At 44.5% G+C, this 19,100-nt stretch overlaps 2 protein-coding genes across 3 annotated transcripts in view; one reads left to right on the forward strand and one right to left on the reverse strand.

Annotated features, from left to right (window-relative positions):
* Ak9 (adenylate kinase 9) overlaps nt 1-18,224 on the reverse strand; it is a 139,974-nt gene extending 121,750 nt beyond the window's left edge. The window contains exons 1-6 of one of the 2 annotated variants that reach the window (XM_016001353.3): nt 17,876-18,224; nt 12,176-12,303; nt 10,699-10,762; nt 8,127-8,179; nt 7,931-8,027; nt 5,261-5,373 (exon numbers count right to left, since the gene is read on the reverse strand). In XM_016001353.3, coding sequence (XP_015856839.1) covers nt 5,261-5,373; nt 7,931-8,027; nt 8,127-8,179; nt 10,699-10,762; nt 12,176-12,292 — 444 coding nt within the window. In that variant the 5' untranslated portion in view covers nt 12,293-12,303; nt 17,876-18,224. The remainder of the gene's footprint in view (nt 1-5,260; nt 5,374-7,930; nt 8,028-8,126; nt 8,180-10,698; nt 10,763-12,175; nt 12,304-17,875) is intronic. The other variant, XM_076552408.1, reaches the window with a different exon arrangement.
* Fig4 (FIG4 phosphoinositide 5-phosphatase) overlaps nt 17,979-19,100 on the forward strand; it is a 117,998-nt gene continuing 116,876 nt past the window's right edge. The window contains exon 1 of the mRNA XM_006982781.4: nt 17,979-18,881. Within this exon, the coding sequence (XP_006982843.1) occupies nt 18,816-18,881 (66 nt within the window). The 5' untranslated portion in view covers nt 17,979-18,815. The remainder of the gene's footprint in view (nt 18,882-19,100) is intronic.

A 19,100-nucleotide genomic window follows, 5' to 3' on the forward strand; every position in this document is an offset into this window, starting at 1 on the left:
CCGGGAATTGACCTGGGTTCTCTGGAAGAGCAGCAGGTAATCTTAACCACTGAGTCATCTCTCTAGTCCCTCTCTTTTCTAGGCCCGATTTCTCTAACACTTTGGGCTTCTCATCCTCTTGGAATAAACTTCAGCTTTTCTTGAATTTAAATTTGAAATAAACTTTATTTCCTGTTTCATATTATCCACTAGATAAATTTAAATTTTTCCTTAAATTTGAGCAAATGCAATACTGTGATGGTATTTGCATTAAATTCTAGTCCAGGCAAATTTCAGTACATGATCTACACGTCAGGTCAACAGTCTTATTTGTCTAAGATTAATACATATGAGATTATCAGACATTTTATATAGAAGAGAGAGGGCGAGCAGAATAGTGAAAGGAATAAAAAATAGAACAGAAAATCAGTTTTATCTGCAGAGTTTCACAGGATTTTATAATTTTAGCTTAAAGAGGCTAAGAATGAAGGAAAATGAATCTCCTGCCAAAATATTGATATAAATGTGCAATTTTTATTGTCACTTTATGGAAAAAATATTTCATAAAATTCAGAAATGGGACCTGAAAGATCATGTTATATAGGCTTTAAATTCTGCAAACAGAGAAAACATATCCCACATGGTAACCAAAGCCCAAACCAAAGTATACAAATAACTTCCATCTTTCAGGATGCTTCCATATGCACGGATTCACTCAGTTCTCAGGCTACTGCAAAGGGAAGTAATCTGATATCTTGCAGACGGTAATGTCGCATGGTGGTCTTCCCATCCACCCCTGTGCTCTCCGTGTGCTTTATTAATGCTAGTGATGCTGTGAGAGCACAAATCCTGCTTTGAATGTTTTGTTGAACACCAACAGCAAAAACAATCTAGGTGAAGGGGCAGGGAATTGCTGAGCAAATGCGACGACCTGCGTTCGATTGCTGGAAGCTGTGAACCAAACTGGACACAGAAGTACACATCTGTAACCCAGTCCTCCTCCCGGGAGACTGGCGACTCTGAGAACAACTTCCTACAACCTCCACTGCGCATGTGTGCCTGTACTCACACACTCATAAATGAAGTGTCTGTCTTAAAATCCTAAAAGTATCTAGATGTTCTTTTAGGATAGTAATGCTCAAACATGGGAGACATAACTCATCTGGCCAGCTTGCTACACATTTCTGTGCCCCTTGTAACTTTCTAATATCAGAGTGGCTTAGCCACTTTCAAAAACATTGTCAGCAGCCGGGTCGGAGAGGAAACACCTATGATTCCAGCACTGAGCAGGCTGAGGCAGGAGGCTTGGGAGTTGGATGCCATCCTGGGCAACATATTCTTGTTTGTTTGTTTGTTTGTTTGTTTGTTTGTTTGTTTTAAACATCTGTGACTCTGGTGACCACCACACTCGGGGAAACAAAAGAAGCCAGTTACTGTGGACGCCACCCCCCTTGCTCATTTCCTGATTTCATCATGCCATCTCTATGTGGAGATGGGTGGTAGTGGTGTATGCACTGTGTACTAGAGAGGCAGACCTTTATGCAGGCTCCTAAGTTTTCACCAAAGGGATTTTAATTAATGTAGGTAATTAAAAAAAAAAAAAACCTATACATTGTAGGAAGTGATCATTGAGTTAGGAAGGTGCCCTGTTGTGCCTCAGACAGGGGTCCTCAAGGTTTAGAAGTGTGAGAATCACTTGGAAGACCCTGCAACCTAACAGCTGGAATCTACCCTCACTGCTTCTGATCCTTAGCTCAAGAATTTGCATTTGAACAAGCTTCAGGGCTCTGCGGCTGTTTGCTCTGAGAACCTACTCTAGACGCCTGCTGGCCATACGTGTTCTCTGTAGCACAAACCCCTTTAAAGTATCATGAAAGATGTATACTTTTTGTCGCAGAAAATATACATACACGCACATTTTTACATATAATTTAAGGAGACTTATGAGTGCTTTGAGACTCATGGGTCCCAAGCTGGAAACTTCTAGTCTATAGAAACTACAGGCTTTTTACCAATTAACCCCAAACTACTGAGAAGCTGGCATTGCACTGGGTTGTATAACACTTTGGTTACTCAGTGGACGCTAAGAGTGGAGACACTCGCTATCCATTTACAAAGGGACTAAGAACTTTGTATCCTCTACGGAGTCTTCTTGTTTATGGTGTCTACAGAAGAGTTCTCATCTCTGTCCTGGGAGACTCATTCTTCCTGAAGAATGGCTGGTCTCTTGACCAATAACTAGTTACAGCTCCCTTTCTGCTGCCTCAGGTTAGTATGCATGTGTGGTTAACTGGAATTATCAAATTGGCACAAGCTAGAATTACCTGGGCAGACAGACCTAGGGACTGTCTCGATCAAATTGGCCTGTGGGCATGTTTGTGGAGGACAGTCTTGATTGCTTTAATTGATATGGAAACCACCCAGCCTGAAATTAATTGCCCTCCCCCACCCCACCCAACCCCCAGCTTTGGGTCCTGGACTATAGAAGTGAGAGGAAGTTACCTGAACGTTAGACATACATACATTTGTCTGTCTCTACTCTTGACTGTAATGTGATGCCTAGGGATGTTGCAGGAGAATTGTCTATGTAGCCATTCACTGTGCCAAAACAGCAACCCTGAATCTAGGACAGAGTCATAGGTATTTTCAGTTCCTGCTGCCTTGACTTCGCTGCTATGACGGACCGTGTCCTTGTCTGTTTTCTGTTGCTGTGATACACACCGTGAGCAAAAATACCTCCGGGAAGAAAGGGTTTGCCTTACATTTTCGGGTTTTGTTTGTTTGTTTGTTTTTTAGGGGGGAAGGGTTTGTTTGTTTGTTTGGTTTTTTTTTTTTTTTTTTTTTTTTGGTTTTTCGAGACAGGGTTTCTCTGTGTAGCTTTGCGCCTTTCCTGGAATTCGCTTTGGAGACCAGGCTGGCCTCGAACTCACAGAGATCCGCCTGCCTCTGCCTCCCGAGTGCTGGGATTAAAGGCATGTGCCACCACTGCCCGGCGGCTTACATTTTCAAGCAACAGTCCACCATTGAAGGAAGTCAGGGCAGGAACCCGGAGCAGAAACCACGGAGGAAGCTGCCGATTGGCCTGTTTTCAGACTCAGTGCTCAGCAGGCTTTTTATGGAGACCAGAACCACTGGCCAAGAGATGGCACTACCCATTGTGGGCTGAGCCCTCCTGCATCATCAGCGTAACGCCCCACAGATGTGCTCACAGGCCAATCTGAGATGGGCAAATTCCTCAGCCGAGGGTCCCGCTTCCACGTCCCAGGTGACTCTACTTTGTACCGAGCTGAAAACAAAAACCAACCTGGAGTTGAAAATAAACATTTTTTCCCTATGCTGGCTTCTGTCAGGGTATTTATCAAAACGGGAATGAGACCAGGAAAATCAGAGCCAAGTTCAGCACTCCAATGTAGTGAACGTTTGGGGCCTTTGGGTCTGTGGGCTTTCTTTTCACCAGGTTTAATCTCTGTGTAATCTGTCCTTTACTTCCTGACATTACATTTGGTTTTAGTTAATGAAGCTTATCTTCTGCCTCTGTCAGCAAATGTTCTTATGTGGGTCATTCTCAAGTTTGATCAGATTTTTGTTTGTTTGTTTTACTACATAGCCTAGTCTAACCTTACTCTTGATTCTTCTGTGTGAGCCACCACACCTGGCATGCATCACCACACCTGGCATGCATCACCACACCTGGCATGCATCACCACCCCAGTCATGCATCACCACACCTGGCATGCATCACCACACCTGGCATGCATCACCACACCTGGCATGCATCACCACATCTGGCATGCATCACCACACCAGGCATGCATCACCACACTAGGCATGCATCACCACACCTGCCATGCAAAACCACACCAGGCATGCATCACCACCCCAGTCATGCTTCACCACACCTGGCATGCCATCATCACACCTGGCATGCATCACCACACCTATCATGCATCACCACACTTGGCATGCATCACCACACTTGGCATGCATCACCACACCTGGCATGCATCACCACACCAGGCATGCATCACCACACCTGGCATGCATCACCACACCTGGCATGCATCACCACACCTATCATGCATCACCATACCAGGCCTGCTCAGGATTTTGATCCAATCCTGCCCATAGTAGCAGCAGGGCTACAGCACACAGCGTGCTCAGCATTAGAAGACTTCCTCTCTCACAGCTGACCCCGACACACCCTTGAGTCTCAACAACAGAGCTGAGAACCAAATCTATGTGGAGCCATCATAAGCCCTTTGGGGAGCCAGGCAGAGCCTGAACACACAAGCTTTGCCATTCACCATTACACACTCAGACAGTGTCCTATCCAACTATGGTCACAGCCCATGAGGCAGCTGTTGCCATCTGTGTAAAGAGGAAATTGAAGTGTCTAAATATGATCTAATATGATCTGTCAAATTGTAGGAGACAATAAAGAGGAGAATTGGAAATATGATCCAGTCTTGACTCAATCAATGTCATACAGTGTGCCTTAACGTTATACATATGAGTCCTTTGCATATTCTTTGATTTAATTGCTAAAGTTATTAGAAGTGATTAGGTGCCATGCAGTGTACAAGGTCGGTGCTGACATGAACGAGTCATGATTATACTGTCATGTAGGGGTTGTGAAGGAAAATGGACAACTGTAACAGAGAGGTAAGTGATGATAGAGATAAACAGGGAAGCCTCCCAGAGAAGCAATGAACAGCTCAGTGGTAAGTGTGTGTGTGTGTGTGTGTGTGTGTGTGTCTGTCTGTCTGTCTGTCTGTCTGTCTGCTTGTCTGTGTGTCTGTGTGGTGGCACTGGGGGAGGAGCTGCCAGGGCAGGTTCTGATGAGAGGATGCCCACACCGCTTTACAAGAATTAGCTATGATTAAGTCTGGTGATGGGGCAAGGAAGTGTTTCTGGTGGGCGGAGCTTCAGGAGCACACGCTCAGAAGTGTGGTACGTAGATGACTGTTTCCATAACTACCCAGAGAGCATAGAAACATGGGCCGGAGACACGGCTTGGTGCTTCAGAGCATGTACAGCTCTTACGGAGGACCCAAGTTCATCAGGTGGCTCACAGCTGCCTGTGACTCCAGCCTTGCAGGGGGGAGGGGTCCGACGCCCTCTTCTGGCCTTCTTAAGCATCTGCACTCACTTGTACAAGCCCCGTCCCCCACTACTAAAAAAATAAAATAAATCTTTTTTTTAAAGTGTGAAAGCATTCCTTGAATTTAAGTTTTCTGAAAAGAAAAGATTTGCTGTTGCAGAAAGCAACTAGTATCCTTACCTTAATATTGATTATGACATCTGGTTGCAATTCTAAATTTTTAACAAGTTCTACTTGGTTCAAAGTGGTCAGGTTATCCTGTGTCAGTGTTGGTATTTCAGTGATGATGTAACCTATTAAAATATAAGTTAACAATTTATAATATCACTATGTGAGAGCATGGCTTTGTTATAGTTTATAAAATATTACATAGCTATTAACAAGTAAATGAAATTCATACAATTATCTGTCACAAATTTTAAGTTAATAGTTATTACCACATGAAGTATAGCTGTAAATATGTTTTTCTGATTAAAAAAATCACTGACTAGGAGAAAACATCTTTATAAATTCTAAGTTGGGGGCAGGCAACATGGCTCAGGGGGTAAAGGTAATTGTCACAAAGCCCAAGGACCTGGGTTCAATCCCCAGTGTTCATAGGACAAAAGAAGAGAACCAGCTCCCTCGAATTGTCCTCTGACCTCCACAGGCATGCCATAGTGTGTAAATGCTCCCCCTAAACCATAAGAATACGTAAATAAATGTTTTAAATTCTTTAAAAAACTAAGTCAGTTTGTTTTAGATGAGACACTTATGGAAAGAAACTCCATGCTAATACTTCTTTTAACTCAGGTTAGAAACGGTCACATGACTTTTATATGACCTATTATTTTCATTTTTAAATTAGTACTTAATAACCTAGTGGAACACATACATGTGATATCTATGTAGTTATAGAGAGTGATGAAACAACCATGTGCCTGCTGTACAGCTTAAGGAACAGAGCACAGTATGATTTGGGCTTTAGAACATTTATTGGCTTTCATTCCCACACAGAAGCTGAAATCTTCTCTTTGAAATGTGTCTTGGGTACCACCATCACATTGATTCCCTCCATATACTTTTAAATTATGTCACTTGCTTTCCCAAGAAACTTTTCTCTCATTAGTAAAATAAATCTCAATTCCTCAGCTAGAAATTAAAGGACTTCAATATATTTTTCTGCTTTTTTTAATTTTTTCCCCTTTGAGGAACAATTGTAAACTATGTTTCAGCCTTGAGAACTTAGCAAAAATTTTATGAAAAGTAATTAAAGTGAGATAGTTATTGAAAGGACAAATGGTGTTATCGGTGGCTTCATTTCTGGTTTGCTTTGATACAGTTTTTTACTGTACCATATTTTATTTTTAATCCCTATATTTTTATGTAGCTTTTTAGATTTTCAGCCCTGAGAACTGAACCTAGGGCTCTGAATATGCTAGGCAAGTGCTCTACCACCCAACTACACTTCCAGCCTTAACTCTAGAGTCCTAACAGTTACAAAGTTCTCCCTTGACTCTCTTCCGGAATTTTCCTTTCAGCCAACAAATCTATTTCGGTGGACGTCTTTCTCCCGAGGCATGCTTGTGCTTCTTCCCATCTTTTGCAAATATCTCAGCGTTTGCCTCTTTTCTTTTGAGTTGCCCTGGCTTCAGTGGCCTTGTCTGAAAAACTAGAGAGAGCAAAGCCCTTACTCAGAATCCTTTTGTGCAGGGAGAGACTTTTGGGGTGTGGCCAGAGGGCAGGCTGGGTGAGCAGGAGTAGCCCTGGCAAGGTAGTCTCAGGGGGAAGCAGTTCCGGTTCTCACACCGCTGACAAGGCAGCAGTGGCCGGGTGAACAGGGAGCAGATGGTTGAAGCCACAGACTGCAAGAAGGCCAAGGCACCTCCTGGACACTTGGATTCATCAGGTAGCAGAGCGCTAAACAACACTGAGGGCATTTAAAAAAGCAAATGTGGCTAGGTGGTAGTGGTGCACTCCTCTAATCCCAGCACTCAGGAGGCAGTGGCAAGAGTTCGAAGCCAGCCTGGTCTGCAGAGTTCCAGGACAGCCAAGGCTATATAAAGAAACCCTGTCTCGGAAAAAAACCACCGCCAACAAAAAACCCCAAAAGCAAATGTGGACACTAGAGGATTAAAAACAAAGAAGCACTTGAATCTATCTGAGATGCTGTGGAATATTATTTTAAGGTGTGTTACATTTGTTTATGCTGTGGAATATTTGTTTCATGATGCAAAGATGTGTTGCATTCTTTTATGCTGCATTTGTTTAACTCTGTGAAGCTGTGTTACTGTGCCTGTCTAAAACACCTGATGGTCTAATAAAGAGCTGAATGGCCAATAGCAAGGCAGGAGAAAGGATAGGCGGGGCTGGCAGGCAGAGAGAATATATAGGAGGAGAAATGTGGGAGGATAGAGGAGCAAGAGAACAAGGAGAGGAGGACGCTAGGGGGCAGCCCCCCAGCCCCCCAGCCCCCAGCCCCCCAGCCACACAGCCAGCCACTGAGTTAGAGTGAAAGTAAGATATACAAGTGTAAGAAAAGGAAAAAGCCCAGAGGCAAAAGATAGATGGGTTAATTTAAAGTTAAAGAAAAGCTAGCTAGCAACAAGCCAAGCTAAGGCCAGGCATTTATAAGTAAGAATAAGCCTTTGTGTGTGATTTATTTGGGAGCAGGGTGGCAGGTCCCCCAAAAGACCAAAGACCAAAGAGAAAAGTGTTTAAAAAAAAAAAAAGCAAAAACAAACAAGATGCTCAGCTCAATAGGGGCTGTGAGGTTCCTGAGTCAAAAACAATAGAAAGGAATCCAAGAAACTGCCAATGGTGCTTCCCTGTGCACGCACGCATGCACACATGCACGGACATACCACATACCAAAGTGAGAAACTTCTGGAGACTTGAGCTTCTCCAGGATCAACTTCATGACGAGCTCGTCTGGGATGCTGTGACCGCCCACCAGCATTGACTGCAGCTGGAACAATCACAGAGGCTGGGGGTTACTGCACACTCTCTGTCTAGGACTCACAATTTTTGAGTTAGCGTAGTAACGTGGAAATATAGATTTACTTACCGTGGTTCCCATTTCAGTCTCGGTGGCAGTGATTTCTTCTAAAACTGACAAGGCTAAAACAGAAGTTCAACATATGAGTGCAAGCTGAGATTCACATCGCTAAAATAAGAAACATTTTGTGAATGTCTGGGAACTGGTGGCTAAGTCACCTGAGACATATTAATGTGTGTTAGATCATTTAGCGTTGGCCAAAGTAGAGGCAAAGGACTGGTCTGTGTAGAGCTTTCCTTGGCCATTCCACCAGCTTAAAATCTTAGTGGAGTAACTCCCTCGGGGCCACTGTGCCTTGGGTGACTGTGCAGTAGACGGTAGGAGGATGAAATGATGTGGTGTGACGCTGATGTGTAAATTGTCCCATATCATGTAGAAGTATACAGCAGTATCATCAGTCTAGACCCTCCCCTTTTCTTTCCCCCGAGACAGGGTTTCTCTGTGTAGCTTTGGAGCCTGTCCTGGAAATTGCTCTGTAGCTCAGGCTGGCCTTGAACTCACAGAGTTCTGCCTGCCTCTGCCTCCCAAGTGCTGTGGGACTAAAGGCATGCACCACTACCACCCGGCCAGTCTAGACCCTTTTAATGCCCGGTCTCGTTAACTGTCCGTGTTGATAGTATAGAAGAAGAAGAATGCATCAGGAAATGTGAAAATGGATAAACACTGATTCAAAAGAGGAACCCTGAGAACCCCAGTCACTCTGTGTCTCTGCTGGAAGATGTCCTGGTAGGATGGTGGGAGCTTGACCTAGAGGAAGACTTGCTGAGTTAGGGCACCAGCTGTTGAGAATGTATAGAAGCCTCGACATTCCTTCAGATTTCCTAAACATGAACTTTTCTATTTAAGAAAATGGGCTGGAGAGGTGGCTCCATGCTAAGATAAACGCTGCTTTTGTAGAGGCTCCACACGGCAGCTCAGTATCGTCTCTAACTCCAGTCCGGAGGATCCAAGACCTCTTCTGGCCTCCGTGGGCACCAGGAACACAAGTGCACATTCATACGTGAGGGAAGAACAGCCATACACAGAAAGCAAAAATAAACCTTTCTTTAAAAAGGAAAACTTCCAGGCCGGGCGGTGGTGGCGCATGCCTTTAATCCCAGCACTCGGGAGGCAGAGCCAGGTGGATCTCTGTGAGTTTGAGGCCAGCCTGGGCTACCAAGTGAGCTCCAGGAAAGGCGCAAAGCTATGCAGAGAAACCCTGTCTCGAAAAACCAAAAAAAAAAAAAAAAAAAAAAAAAAAAAAGGAAAACTTCCGAGTTCTACGTGAATGCGTTCTGTGTTACTGATTGTTCTGCACAGACTTACAAAAGTTGTGGCATCTCAGCTCTACTAACAGTGTCTGGAATGCCCATTTCATAACATCCTTGCCAACAGTGATTACCATTAGTTCAGGGATTTTAATGATTCACCACCAACTTGTTAGACAAATATGAATCAGTGTTATTTAATTTTTAATAATATGATTTTAAACCTTCTTGTATTTCTTAGATTTAGTTCTACTTTTCTGAGTGTTGTGTGTGTACTGTGTGTATGTATGTGTACATATGTACGTATGTATGTGTATGTACACACAGGTGCACATGTGAGCACATGTGTGTGGAAGCTAGAGGCCAGCCTCAGGTCTCACTCCTCAGGAGCCGTCCACCTTGAGTTTTGAGACAGGGTCTCCCTGGGGCCTGGGGCTTGCAGCCATTTAGGCCAGGAGGCCAGTGAGCTCCAGGGATCCTCCTATCTCTGCCTCCCCAACACAGGATTGCAAACATTTGCCACCACACCTGGCTTTTGTTTACCTGGGTGCCGGGGATCGAACTTAGGTCCCCATGCTTGTGGGGCAAACGCTTCAGTGACTGAGCATTCTCCCCAGCCCGTCTCTTGATGATTTCTTATTCATCCTTTTCCTTACTTTTCTATTAAGAAGTAAATAGCTTTACTGATTAGAAGGACGTGTGTGTGTGTGTGTGTGTGTGTGTGTGTGTGTGTGTCTATGTGTGTGCATCAGCCTGTTGTCTTACATGTTTCAAAGAATGTAAGGAAATATATAAGTAAAAGTATACTATTTTTTTTCCAATGGAGATAATAAAGTTCTGGAAAATTCTTTGAAGAAAAGCTTCAGTTATTTCTCTTTCCAACTCTAAGAAGATGCTCATCACACACATAAGCAGTTCTGATGGAAATAAAAGTTTAGAGGAAAGACAGAGACATTTAATAAACGTGACTGGGTAGATGCTACTTGAAAGTTGATATGAATCAGGTGGATAAATGTGTGACGAAGGAAACATGATAAAACATTAGTTATGGATTATTTATTTATTTATTTATTTATTATGTATATACAGTGTTCTGCTTACATGCATGCTTGCGGGCCAGAAGAGGGCAACAGATCTCATTATGGATGGTTGTGAGGCACCATGTGGTTGCTGGGAATTGAACTCAGGACCTCTGGAAGAACAGCCAGTGCTCTTAAATGCTGAGCCATCTCTCCAGCCCAGTTATGGAATCTTAATTGGTGTTCACATGGAATTCTATGTTGTGAATCTTTTAAATTATTCATACTAAAATATTGGGGAAAAATTAAATTTACCTTCCACACGAATGCATTTCCATGCCTGTGCTATATTACGGGCTAATGTTGTCTTCCCAGAGCCCTTTAAAAGAGAAATGTTATTAAAACCCAAAAAAACATTCATTTCATGGTGAAGCAGAGGCATCAATTTAAAGAATTCTATTGATGATTATTACATAAATGTTTACCCTATAAAATGAAGAGGGTCCTATACATTTAGAACTTAATTTTTCTCCACTAATTCTTGTATATTCCAATATCCTAAACTTATTTAAATACATTATGATTGAAGGAAATTGGGAAGCTATACTTGAGACCAAGAAGCTACACATCAAGATATTGCAAAAATTTATCATTCTAATTATAAATCATCATAAAATATATTGAGATTTGTCATTTTATTTTCTTCCTAAAAGAAAAGGGTAATTTTGGTGATTTCCACTTAATAATTTTATTTCCTCTCTTTTTTTCAGCTCTGGGGTTCAAAATATTGTGGCTATGTGGGTGAGAACCTTGCCACTGAACGATGCCATTGACCCTACATTTATTTCTTGTTTTGAGATGGAGCCTCAGCTAAGCTGCCCAGGCTGGCCATGGACTCACTCTGCAGCCTGAGCAGGCCCCATCGGTGTGGTCCCCCTGCCTCAGCCTCTTAGACAGCCATGACAGCAGTCTCAGCCCATACGGATACACCTCCTAACTGACATCTTCGGAGAGCATCCTGTTTCAAAGTTACAAGGTCATTCTCATGGAGTCGTATCTGCACCTGGATGTTTTCAGTGTTGACACTTAGAACCAGGTTCTTAGAAACATAATGAGAATTGTTGGAAATGATTCTTGGTTATCTATCTGTCCTATGGTTCCTATCAAAAATTAAGCCGAAGATGGGATCCCCCTTGGCCTTGGCTGTTCTGGAAGGTTCTCTAACTGACTAGCCCAGTCTTCTAACTATCGATTAGCTCAGTGGCTGAACTCACACGGAGGTCCTTCCTCCTGCTGCCTGGAAGTGAACAATTTTACCACAGCTCCTTCTGTGTTCTCCCCATTTTGCAGGAAGACAGTAGCTGGTTCTCTAACACACTACAGGCCCATTTGCCCTCAGCACCTTCTGCTATTAATAGACATCTCAGTACATCTCACAAAGCTTGAGAGCATCACGACAAGTTTCTAAGGATATCTTATATTCAAATCAAATCTGAAGCAACCTGAGATCACAAAGCAGCAACAATCACCATGGTTCAGAGTTTTGATAAGTTATATCCTTATAATATTAAAACCAACACCAATGTAGCCTAGGTTTCTCTTCTAGTGCTCAGCATAAGAAGAGAGGCATGTATAAACTCAAAACCAATATTATATAACAGTTGAAGTGATATTATGAAAATCTATCAGACACTAAAAAAATGAACATAATATGTAGTTTCCATCTTGTATGGTAATATAAGATTGCTATTTTAAAATAAAAAAACACCAAATGTCAGAAGAGATTACTTACTGGTTTTCCAAATATAACAAAGCAAGTAGGTTTGGACAACAAAAAGCTTCTCTCAGTTTCGTCTTCATTAAAAATATCTGCAAATGGATATTCTTCTGTCTTCTCTGCAGAAGCCATAATAGAAAACACTGCAATAAAAGAAGCAAAGCTTACAGTTGTTGGAGCAGGAAGGTGGGGAAGAACTCCACGAAGTTACTTAGCCCTGGGGCCGTTCCGTATCATGAAACGCTGAAGAGAAACAGCATCTAACCAAAGCTGTTTAAAAGAAAAGTCAACATGGCCAAAAGATCAAATTGAAAAAATATACAGACACACATACACATTGTAATACTTATTTATATTTCTACAAGGCAGATATTTAAATCATTTTTGGAAAGCTTTTGCTAGTTTGAGCTGTTAAATAGAGTTCTGGGCACAGCCCACCACTTTAAATATTATATCTGCAATAGTAGATTTTAATTTATGCTGCTTTTGTTGGAATGAATGAGAAATAAATTGGGTCAGTGAGTTTTCGGATTGTACAAAAACCATATCTTATTTCCAAGCATTTGTAAATTGCTTACATATTTGAGTCAATAAAATATTTGCCCAGATAATGAATCGGTTATGTAAATAATAAAAATAACATAAACCATTTTTCTTGACTGCAGTGAAATGTTAAGAAAATGTCTTTGGCAAGCCGTTAGAGAAAGGTATTAAAGGTTCCCAGAACTGGTAAGTTAGAGCAAAGTTATTATGAGGCCAGCACATTTGTTACTGTGCTGTGCTCCCTGGAACAACCAAGGGACATTCCTTCCACCAAGGCCACAAGAAACTGAACACATTCGGAGGCACAGGAAGGCGTTCCCTGGTAGTGGCTGTCCTTTGTAGCCCGGGGCTGAGGGCAGGTGAGGCTGTTCTGCTCCTGGGTTCCCTCCCATATGTCACTGGGGATGACCAGCTTTGGAAGAGCAGAGGCCATTGATAAACAAAAATTCAAACTGGGAAGGAGTCTCAGGAGAGCAAGACCCACAGTGATCAGCAGCGATGTTAGAAACGTGGTGGTGTTCCTAAAGCTGAGACCCAGGAGGAGGAGGCAGAGGAAGTGTTTGCTGACACACACCTAAAACATAAGGAACAGCTGAACCACACGTTGATGCATCAGCAGTCCCAGGGACACAGTGAGTCCTGCTTCCAGCCCAGGAGCTGACTTCCTGAAGGGAGGCTAGCAGCCCTCGACAGACCGAGCAATACTCCATAAGTAGTTTCACTGGTGATGCCACAGTCCTTCTCTAACGGAAGCTTGTAACCATCAACAGGAGGAACGTGGGAACTGACACACGCCTTTCTTTCTCTAAGGACTGCTGGGTGGAGAGCCCCAAAGCTGAGCAAGTGCGGCAGCAGCCCATTGAGTGGTAAAATGAGAACTGTGACAGAGCTGAAGCAGTCTGGAAGGGCAAAAGCAAGGCTCATAAATATGCAGTCCAGGCTCCCTGCTCCGGGCCCTGTCATCTGTTTCTTATGTTTCTCTTTTAGGCCAAAACTCAGGTGGACTTCTCTGGGAACAGTTGACAGACGGAGAAAACCATCCCAGGAGAATCACGATGTATTGGTGCACACTGCATTGGAACACTTCTAGATTATAGTTCCACTTGAAGGTAGCTCTGAAAAATAGTGATTGAGGGAAATCTTCCTATAGGCAGAGCCTTAAGTGGAGCTTATAATTCCTCAAGCCTGTGGGTGATTCTGAATGGCTTCATCAAAGGCCTCCAGGGCATAAAGCCAGATGAGAAAGGGAATACCAGAGGAGCCTGTGGTTGGACTTAGACACAGTTTGGCAGATACATTTAAAGTGAGCTCTTCCCATCCATGTTCTTGTATGATCTCCTTCCCTTGAATGCAAGTGGGACGTGTGACTTGCTTTTCATGATTCTCGTAAATTATATTGGACTTCATCTTATGTGAGAGCCCACAACTGACTCAGTTTCCCAGTTTGAATCTGAAGTCTATTCTGAGTCAATAGAGTTCAAGCTTGTTTGCTCCAAGGCTGTGAGAAAGTTCTGATTAGCCTGCAGAGTCTCCTTGAAGGGCTGTGAGAAAGTCCTGATTAGCCCACAAGAAGGAACACACTATCTAGCTAGACGTAGGCTGCTGATGCCAGCCACAGGTACATTGAGATAGAAAATGAAGTTGCCTGCTCCTTGACTCAAGGACGGGGTAGATAGTGGTTGAATGCCCGTGCTGTGCATTTTTCTGCCTCTGTCCTTCAAAACTGTATATAAGCTGGCTGCGAAATAAACTTGGGGCTGTCCGGTATTGACAGGCAGACCTCTCAACTCTTTTCTGTCTTCTTCATTGTCTCTTCAATTCGCACGCCTCTACCCAGCTACCCAGCTGACTGTCGGCAGGCCCGACAATCTTAGCAGTTGGAGAGACACTTCCTGTTGGCTCAGAAGTAAGCTGCTATGTTGTAAGAGGACCATGTGGCAAGGAATGGGGTCTGGTCTCCAGGACTGGAGAGCAACACATAGCCAACAGCTCAAGTGGACAGGAACCTCAGTCCCATCACCAGAGATGAATTTTCCCAATAACCGACTGGATTCTTCCCTAGTCATGTATCCAGTTGAGAGCACATTTCAATCAACACCCGACTGCAGACTGCCCAGCTGACCTATGCCAGGCTCCCTGGCCAGGGAAACTATGAGTTAATAAATGTTTTAAGATCTTAATTTGTGGCAATTTTTATACAGGATGGAAATCTAGTCTCAGCAAGGATAAAATGTGTAGATCTCTCCATTCATCAACCATCCATTGGTGAAGTGGTCCTGAACAAACTGGAGAACAGAGTGATTATCCAGGAGATGCCAGTCAGTCTTCCCTTGGTCCTCTGAGTAACACAGGTTCCTAAATGGGAACACTTTGGTGGCAGGATAGAGTGACAGAGACTATGCGGTGACTTAATAAGGCTCCCTCTCATAATCCCTACAACAGATGCTCTCCATCTCCACAGCTGAGATGAGGTAAAACCAATATGATATGATCTCTTGGGGGCCAGAACTTCCACCACAGGCAGACTGGTTACACAGGATCTTGTCCTACTGTGAGGGACCAGTGACAGAGGAGAGGAAGGTGAGTTTGCCTTCCCCATCCAAAGTCTGTTGACCAGCACACCTAACGAAGGCTTGAGTTTGTCTCATTTATCACCATGAATCTCATAGAACATTGTCTGGGATCAAAGCATCCTCTTCTCAGTAAAGTAAATATTGTAAGAGGTGTGTAAGTGTGGGATCTATTGTCTCTACCACATCCCAGCTCTCTGCTGTGGGATGTTCTGTATGACAAATACGTTAATAAATAAAACACTGATTGGCCAGTAGCCAGATAGGAAGTATAGGCGGGACTAACAGAGAGGAGAATTAAGGGAACAGGAAGGGAAGGAGGAGATTGCCTGGAGCTGCCTCCAGGACAAGGAAGATGTAAGGTACCAGTAAGCCACAAGCCACGTGGCAAAGTATAGATTAATAGAAATGGGCTAAGTATAAGAGTAAGAGCTAGACAATGATAGGCCTGAGCTAATGGCCAAGCAGTTTAAATAATGTAAGAGTCTGTGTGTTTATTTTATAAGTGGGCTCCGGGACTGGTGGGACTTGGCAAGAGCTGGAGAGAAATTCTCCAGCTACACTCTCCTAGAAGTTGCTGGTGTATTAGACAGGCATCTCAAAGGCCCAGGTATGGCGCTGTTTAATATTGTGTGGGACAGAGAAAGTCAGCATACTTCAAGATGAGGATGATACTCTGAGCCAAGTAACAGAAGGGGAGATGTGGTCCTTATCCCCATCACTCTGTGACTGCTTTGGGCAATCCCTCACAATTCAAGACTCCAGTGGTGATGGTGGACTGGGTTTGATGGATAGGAGAGATGATGGTTGTAGCAGAGATCCTAGTCAAGGTTTCACAAAACGGAGACTGCTGCCACCACCTGGCCATTTTTGGCGCCTCAAGCCTTTGAGGAGTCCCTACTGGCAGATGGAGCTAGGTTTGGATTGTATAGTTGGGGTTGGGAAGGTAATCTTGAACTCTGGGGAGTCTCTGAGACACTTCTTCATGCTAAGACGCAGAAATGAAAGCTGGTTACCTGAAGGACAAATAACCTAGACCCGCATGAGTCCTGGTCAAGAGTAAGGAAATCCTAGAATGAATGGTAAAGAGGGTGACGATGAGTGATCAGTTCCAGACCCAGGGTCACCTGCAGCAGGGGATGCTGCGGCTGATTCCATTCATTTCCTTTCTGCACGTCCTTTCCTCTTAGACATTGGGACGAGTCACCTCCTTCAAGGATTGGTGGTGGGATGGTGTGACTGTGAACTGCGGAGCATGGATATGAATGGCTCACGTGGTGTGACCATGATGTGGGAAGCATGGGTATGAATGGCTCACATGATGTGACCACGATGTGGGAAGCATGAGTGTGAATGTCTCATGTGGTGTGACCACGATGTGGGAAGCATGGGTATGAGTGGTTCAAAGGGCAGACGGGCAGAAGATGCTACAACAGCTCTCCATGCATGTGACATACACCTTTCTAGGCAACTGCTCGACTTTTGAGGACCAGCATGTGGAATTCTGTCTATGAGTTCCTCCAGCTTCCGCACGCTATTTGAGCACAGACAAAGTGGAAGTTCCAAGATATCAGTTCTCCGTGATAGCAGGCTTCAGCCAGTAATTGATGGGAGCTGGTGAGTAGACCCGATGCTCCTTTGCCCCCAGAAATAGTTCCAAGACATGTACTCCTTATTCCTACTGAATTTAACTAATCACTAGGTTTGCTTGTTAACACCCCCCCTTCCAGTTCCTTCCCTTCCTTGACGCTGTTTCCTGGGATTACCCCTTACATAAACAACTTGGTACTTTTTAAATTGTCTCTTTTTTTCTGCTTCTAGGTGATGCAAACGAAGAAAGTCCTCAAAGGGAAGTGTTTAATTGTAGTATAAAATTATTATTTTATATTAAAAACAATATTTGAAAATCAGAATTGTACATTTTTAAAAAGTGGCTTTCCTAAACCAAAACATTCTGCAAAAGTTTAGCTTACATTAAGAAGAGTTGATTTTTCATTATGAAATGGAAAAGTTGCAAAGTTCAAGATGGAGATAAGTGGATCCCTGGGGCTTATTGGTTGAAGAACAGCATCCAGGTTGACCCCTGGCTGCCCCCCCTCTTACACACACACACACACACACACACACACACACCAGTGTAAAATGCCAGAACTGACACTCCCACCATCTTTCTAGTTTCTCAATAAAAAGGAGATGCATAAAAGCATGAAAACAAAACTAATAATAAATACCCAAATACTTTAGAAATCTTGTAACGTCCCAACTTTGAATCCACAGCAAACCTTAATATCACATTTAGCTAAGTGTTTGCACTTTTAAAGTGTTATCCTTTCAGCAGTGGATTCTGGGGTACAGAGGGGTCCCCGGGAAACTTAGCACTTCCTGTCCAGGCTAGTTTAGTCACCATTATCTTACACTCTGTTCGGCCTGCATCTGTGAGGTAGATACCTTAGTCGCTGAAAGGAGAACGGGTTTTGAAAAGTTGATTTATTGAGTTTTGCCAGAAAAACAGCTCAAGAAGTGGACTTCCCTGCCACTGATAACAAAACGCATCCAGACGGTGGACAACGGTCCTCACACCTCCGGGAAAAGGGTTGCTTACCTGGCCCCTGTGGACCCGGGACCAACAACAGCTACTTCCAGAGGCTGCAGGGATCTGTTGGGCGGTTGCCCTGGAAACCTGTGGGCGGCTTGCAGGGCCCCTTGGAGGGCGGGGCCTCTGGAGGAGGCGCTGTAATTCGAGCGAATTCCTAAATGCGTGCTTTTGTGTTCGTAATTAAAAAACACCCTTCCACTCAAATGCGGAGGTGATGAGCAGAGTCAGTGCGTATATTGTCTTCTTAATGTCCACTTACGTCCCGAAAGCAAACGGAAAAACCTCATATTGACCAGAACGGCCCCCAGCACCAGCGCGCTCCCCTGCAGGGCTCTCCCCTACCCCGCACCGTCTCTTTAAGAATTCGCGGACGGTTAACCTCACACATAAAATGTGCAAATACCAAAGGCGCCACACTGAAGTAATTAGGAAAGATTCGTGGGCCACACAGCCACAACATGAACTTTATTGACTCTCACGGGAATAAAATAGGCGACGAAAGAGGGGGAAATCACAGGCACTCAGAAAGAGTAGACATGAAGAAACAGACCAATTAAAACACGGAGAAGCCGATTGGAAAGGAGACTCCGGTCACCTGACCTCCTTTCCTTAAGGATCAAGATACAGCAGAGGCTTTGGAGCTTGACCTTAACAAAGATGGCGCCCTTAGCGTCCGCCCTCCACAACGCCGTACTCCTGTAACCCCGCCCCCTCGCGTCTGGGCGTGGCTTGGTGGGAGGCGTGGCTTGGGAATACGGAAGCACTTTGCGGCCCCCGGCGGCTGCAGGTTTAGCGCTCTGAGGTTGTTTTTTTTCTCGGCGGGGTCCGGTGAGCTGGGTCTGCAGAGTCTCCTCCCTCGGCCTCCAGGGACGGACCGGGTCCGGCAGCTGTCACGCCCTGGGCCGCGGCCTGGTGCCCCGTAGTGGGGCCGCCATTGGCTGGAGCCATGCCCACGGCCGCTGCCCCCATCATCAGCTCCGTCCAGAAGCTGGTGCTCTACGAGACCAGAGCGGTGAGTGTCTGCTGCTGCGGCGGGAAGGACGGACGGGGCGGGACGGACAGCGCTGCGGGGTGGGGCGGGGACGCTGCGGGGTCGAAGGGCAGAGGCAGCACCCCGCATTCCCCGCCTCCCGGCCCTGCAGCAGCACGGTGGGAAACGGCCTCGGAGGGAGCTCGCCTGCAAGGGCCCTGCAGCCAGACTCTAGTTAGTGGGTTTGCGTGTCTGTTCTGA

Source organism: Peromyscus maniculatus, chromosome 16 (genome assembly GCF_049852395.1).
Source record: "Peromyscus maniculatus bairdii isolate BWxNUB_F1_BW_parent chromosome 16, HU_Pman_BW_mat_3.1, whole genome shotgun sequence".
Taxonomy (NCBI): Eukaryota; Metazoa; Chordata; class Mammalia; order Rodentia; family Cricetidae; genus Peromyscus; species Peromyscus maniculatus.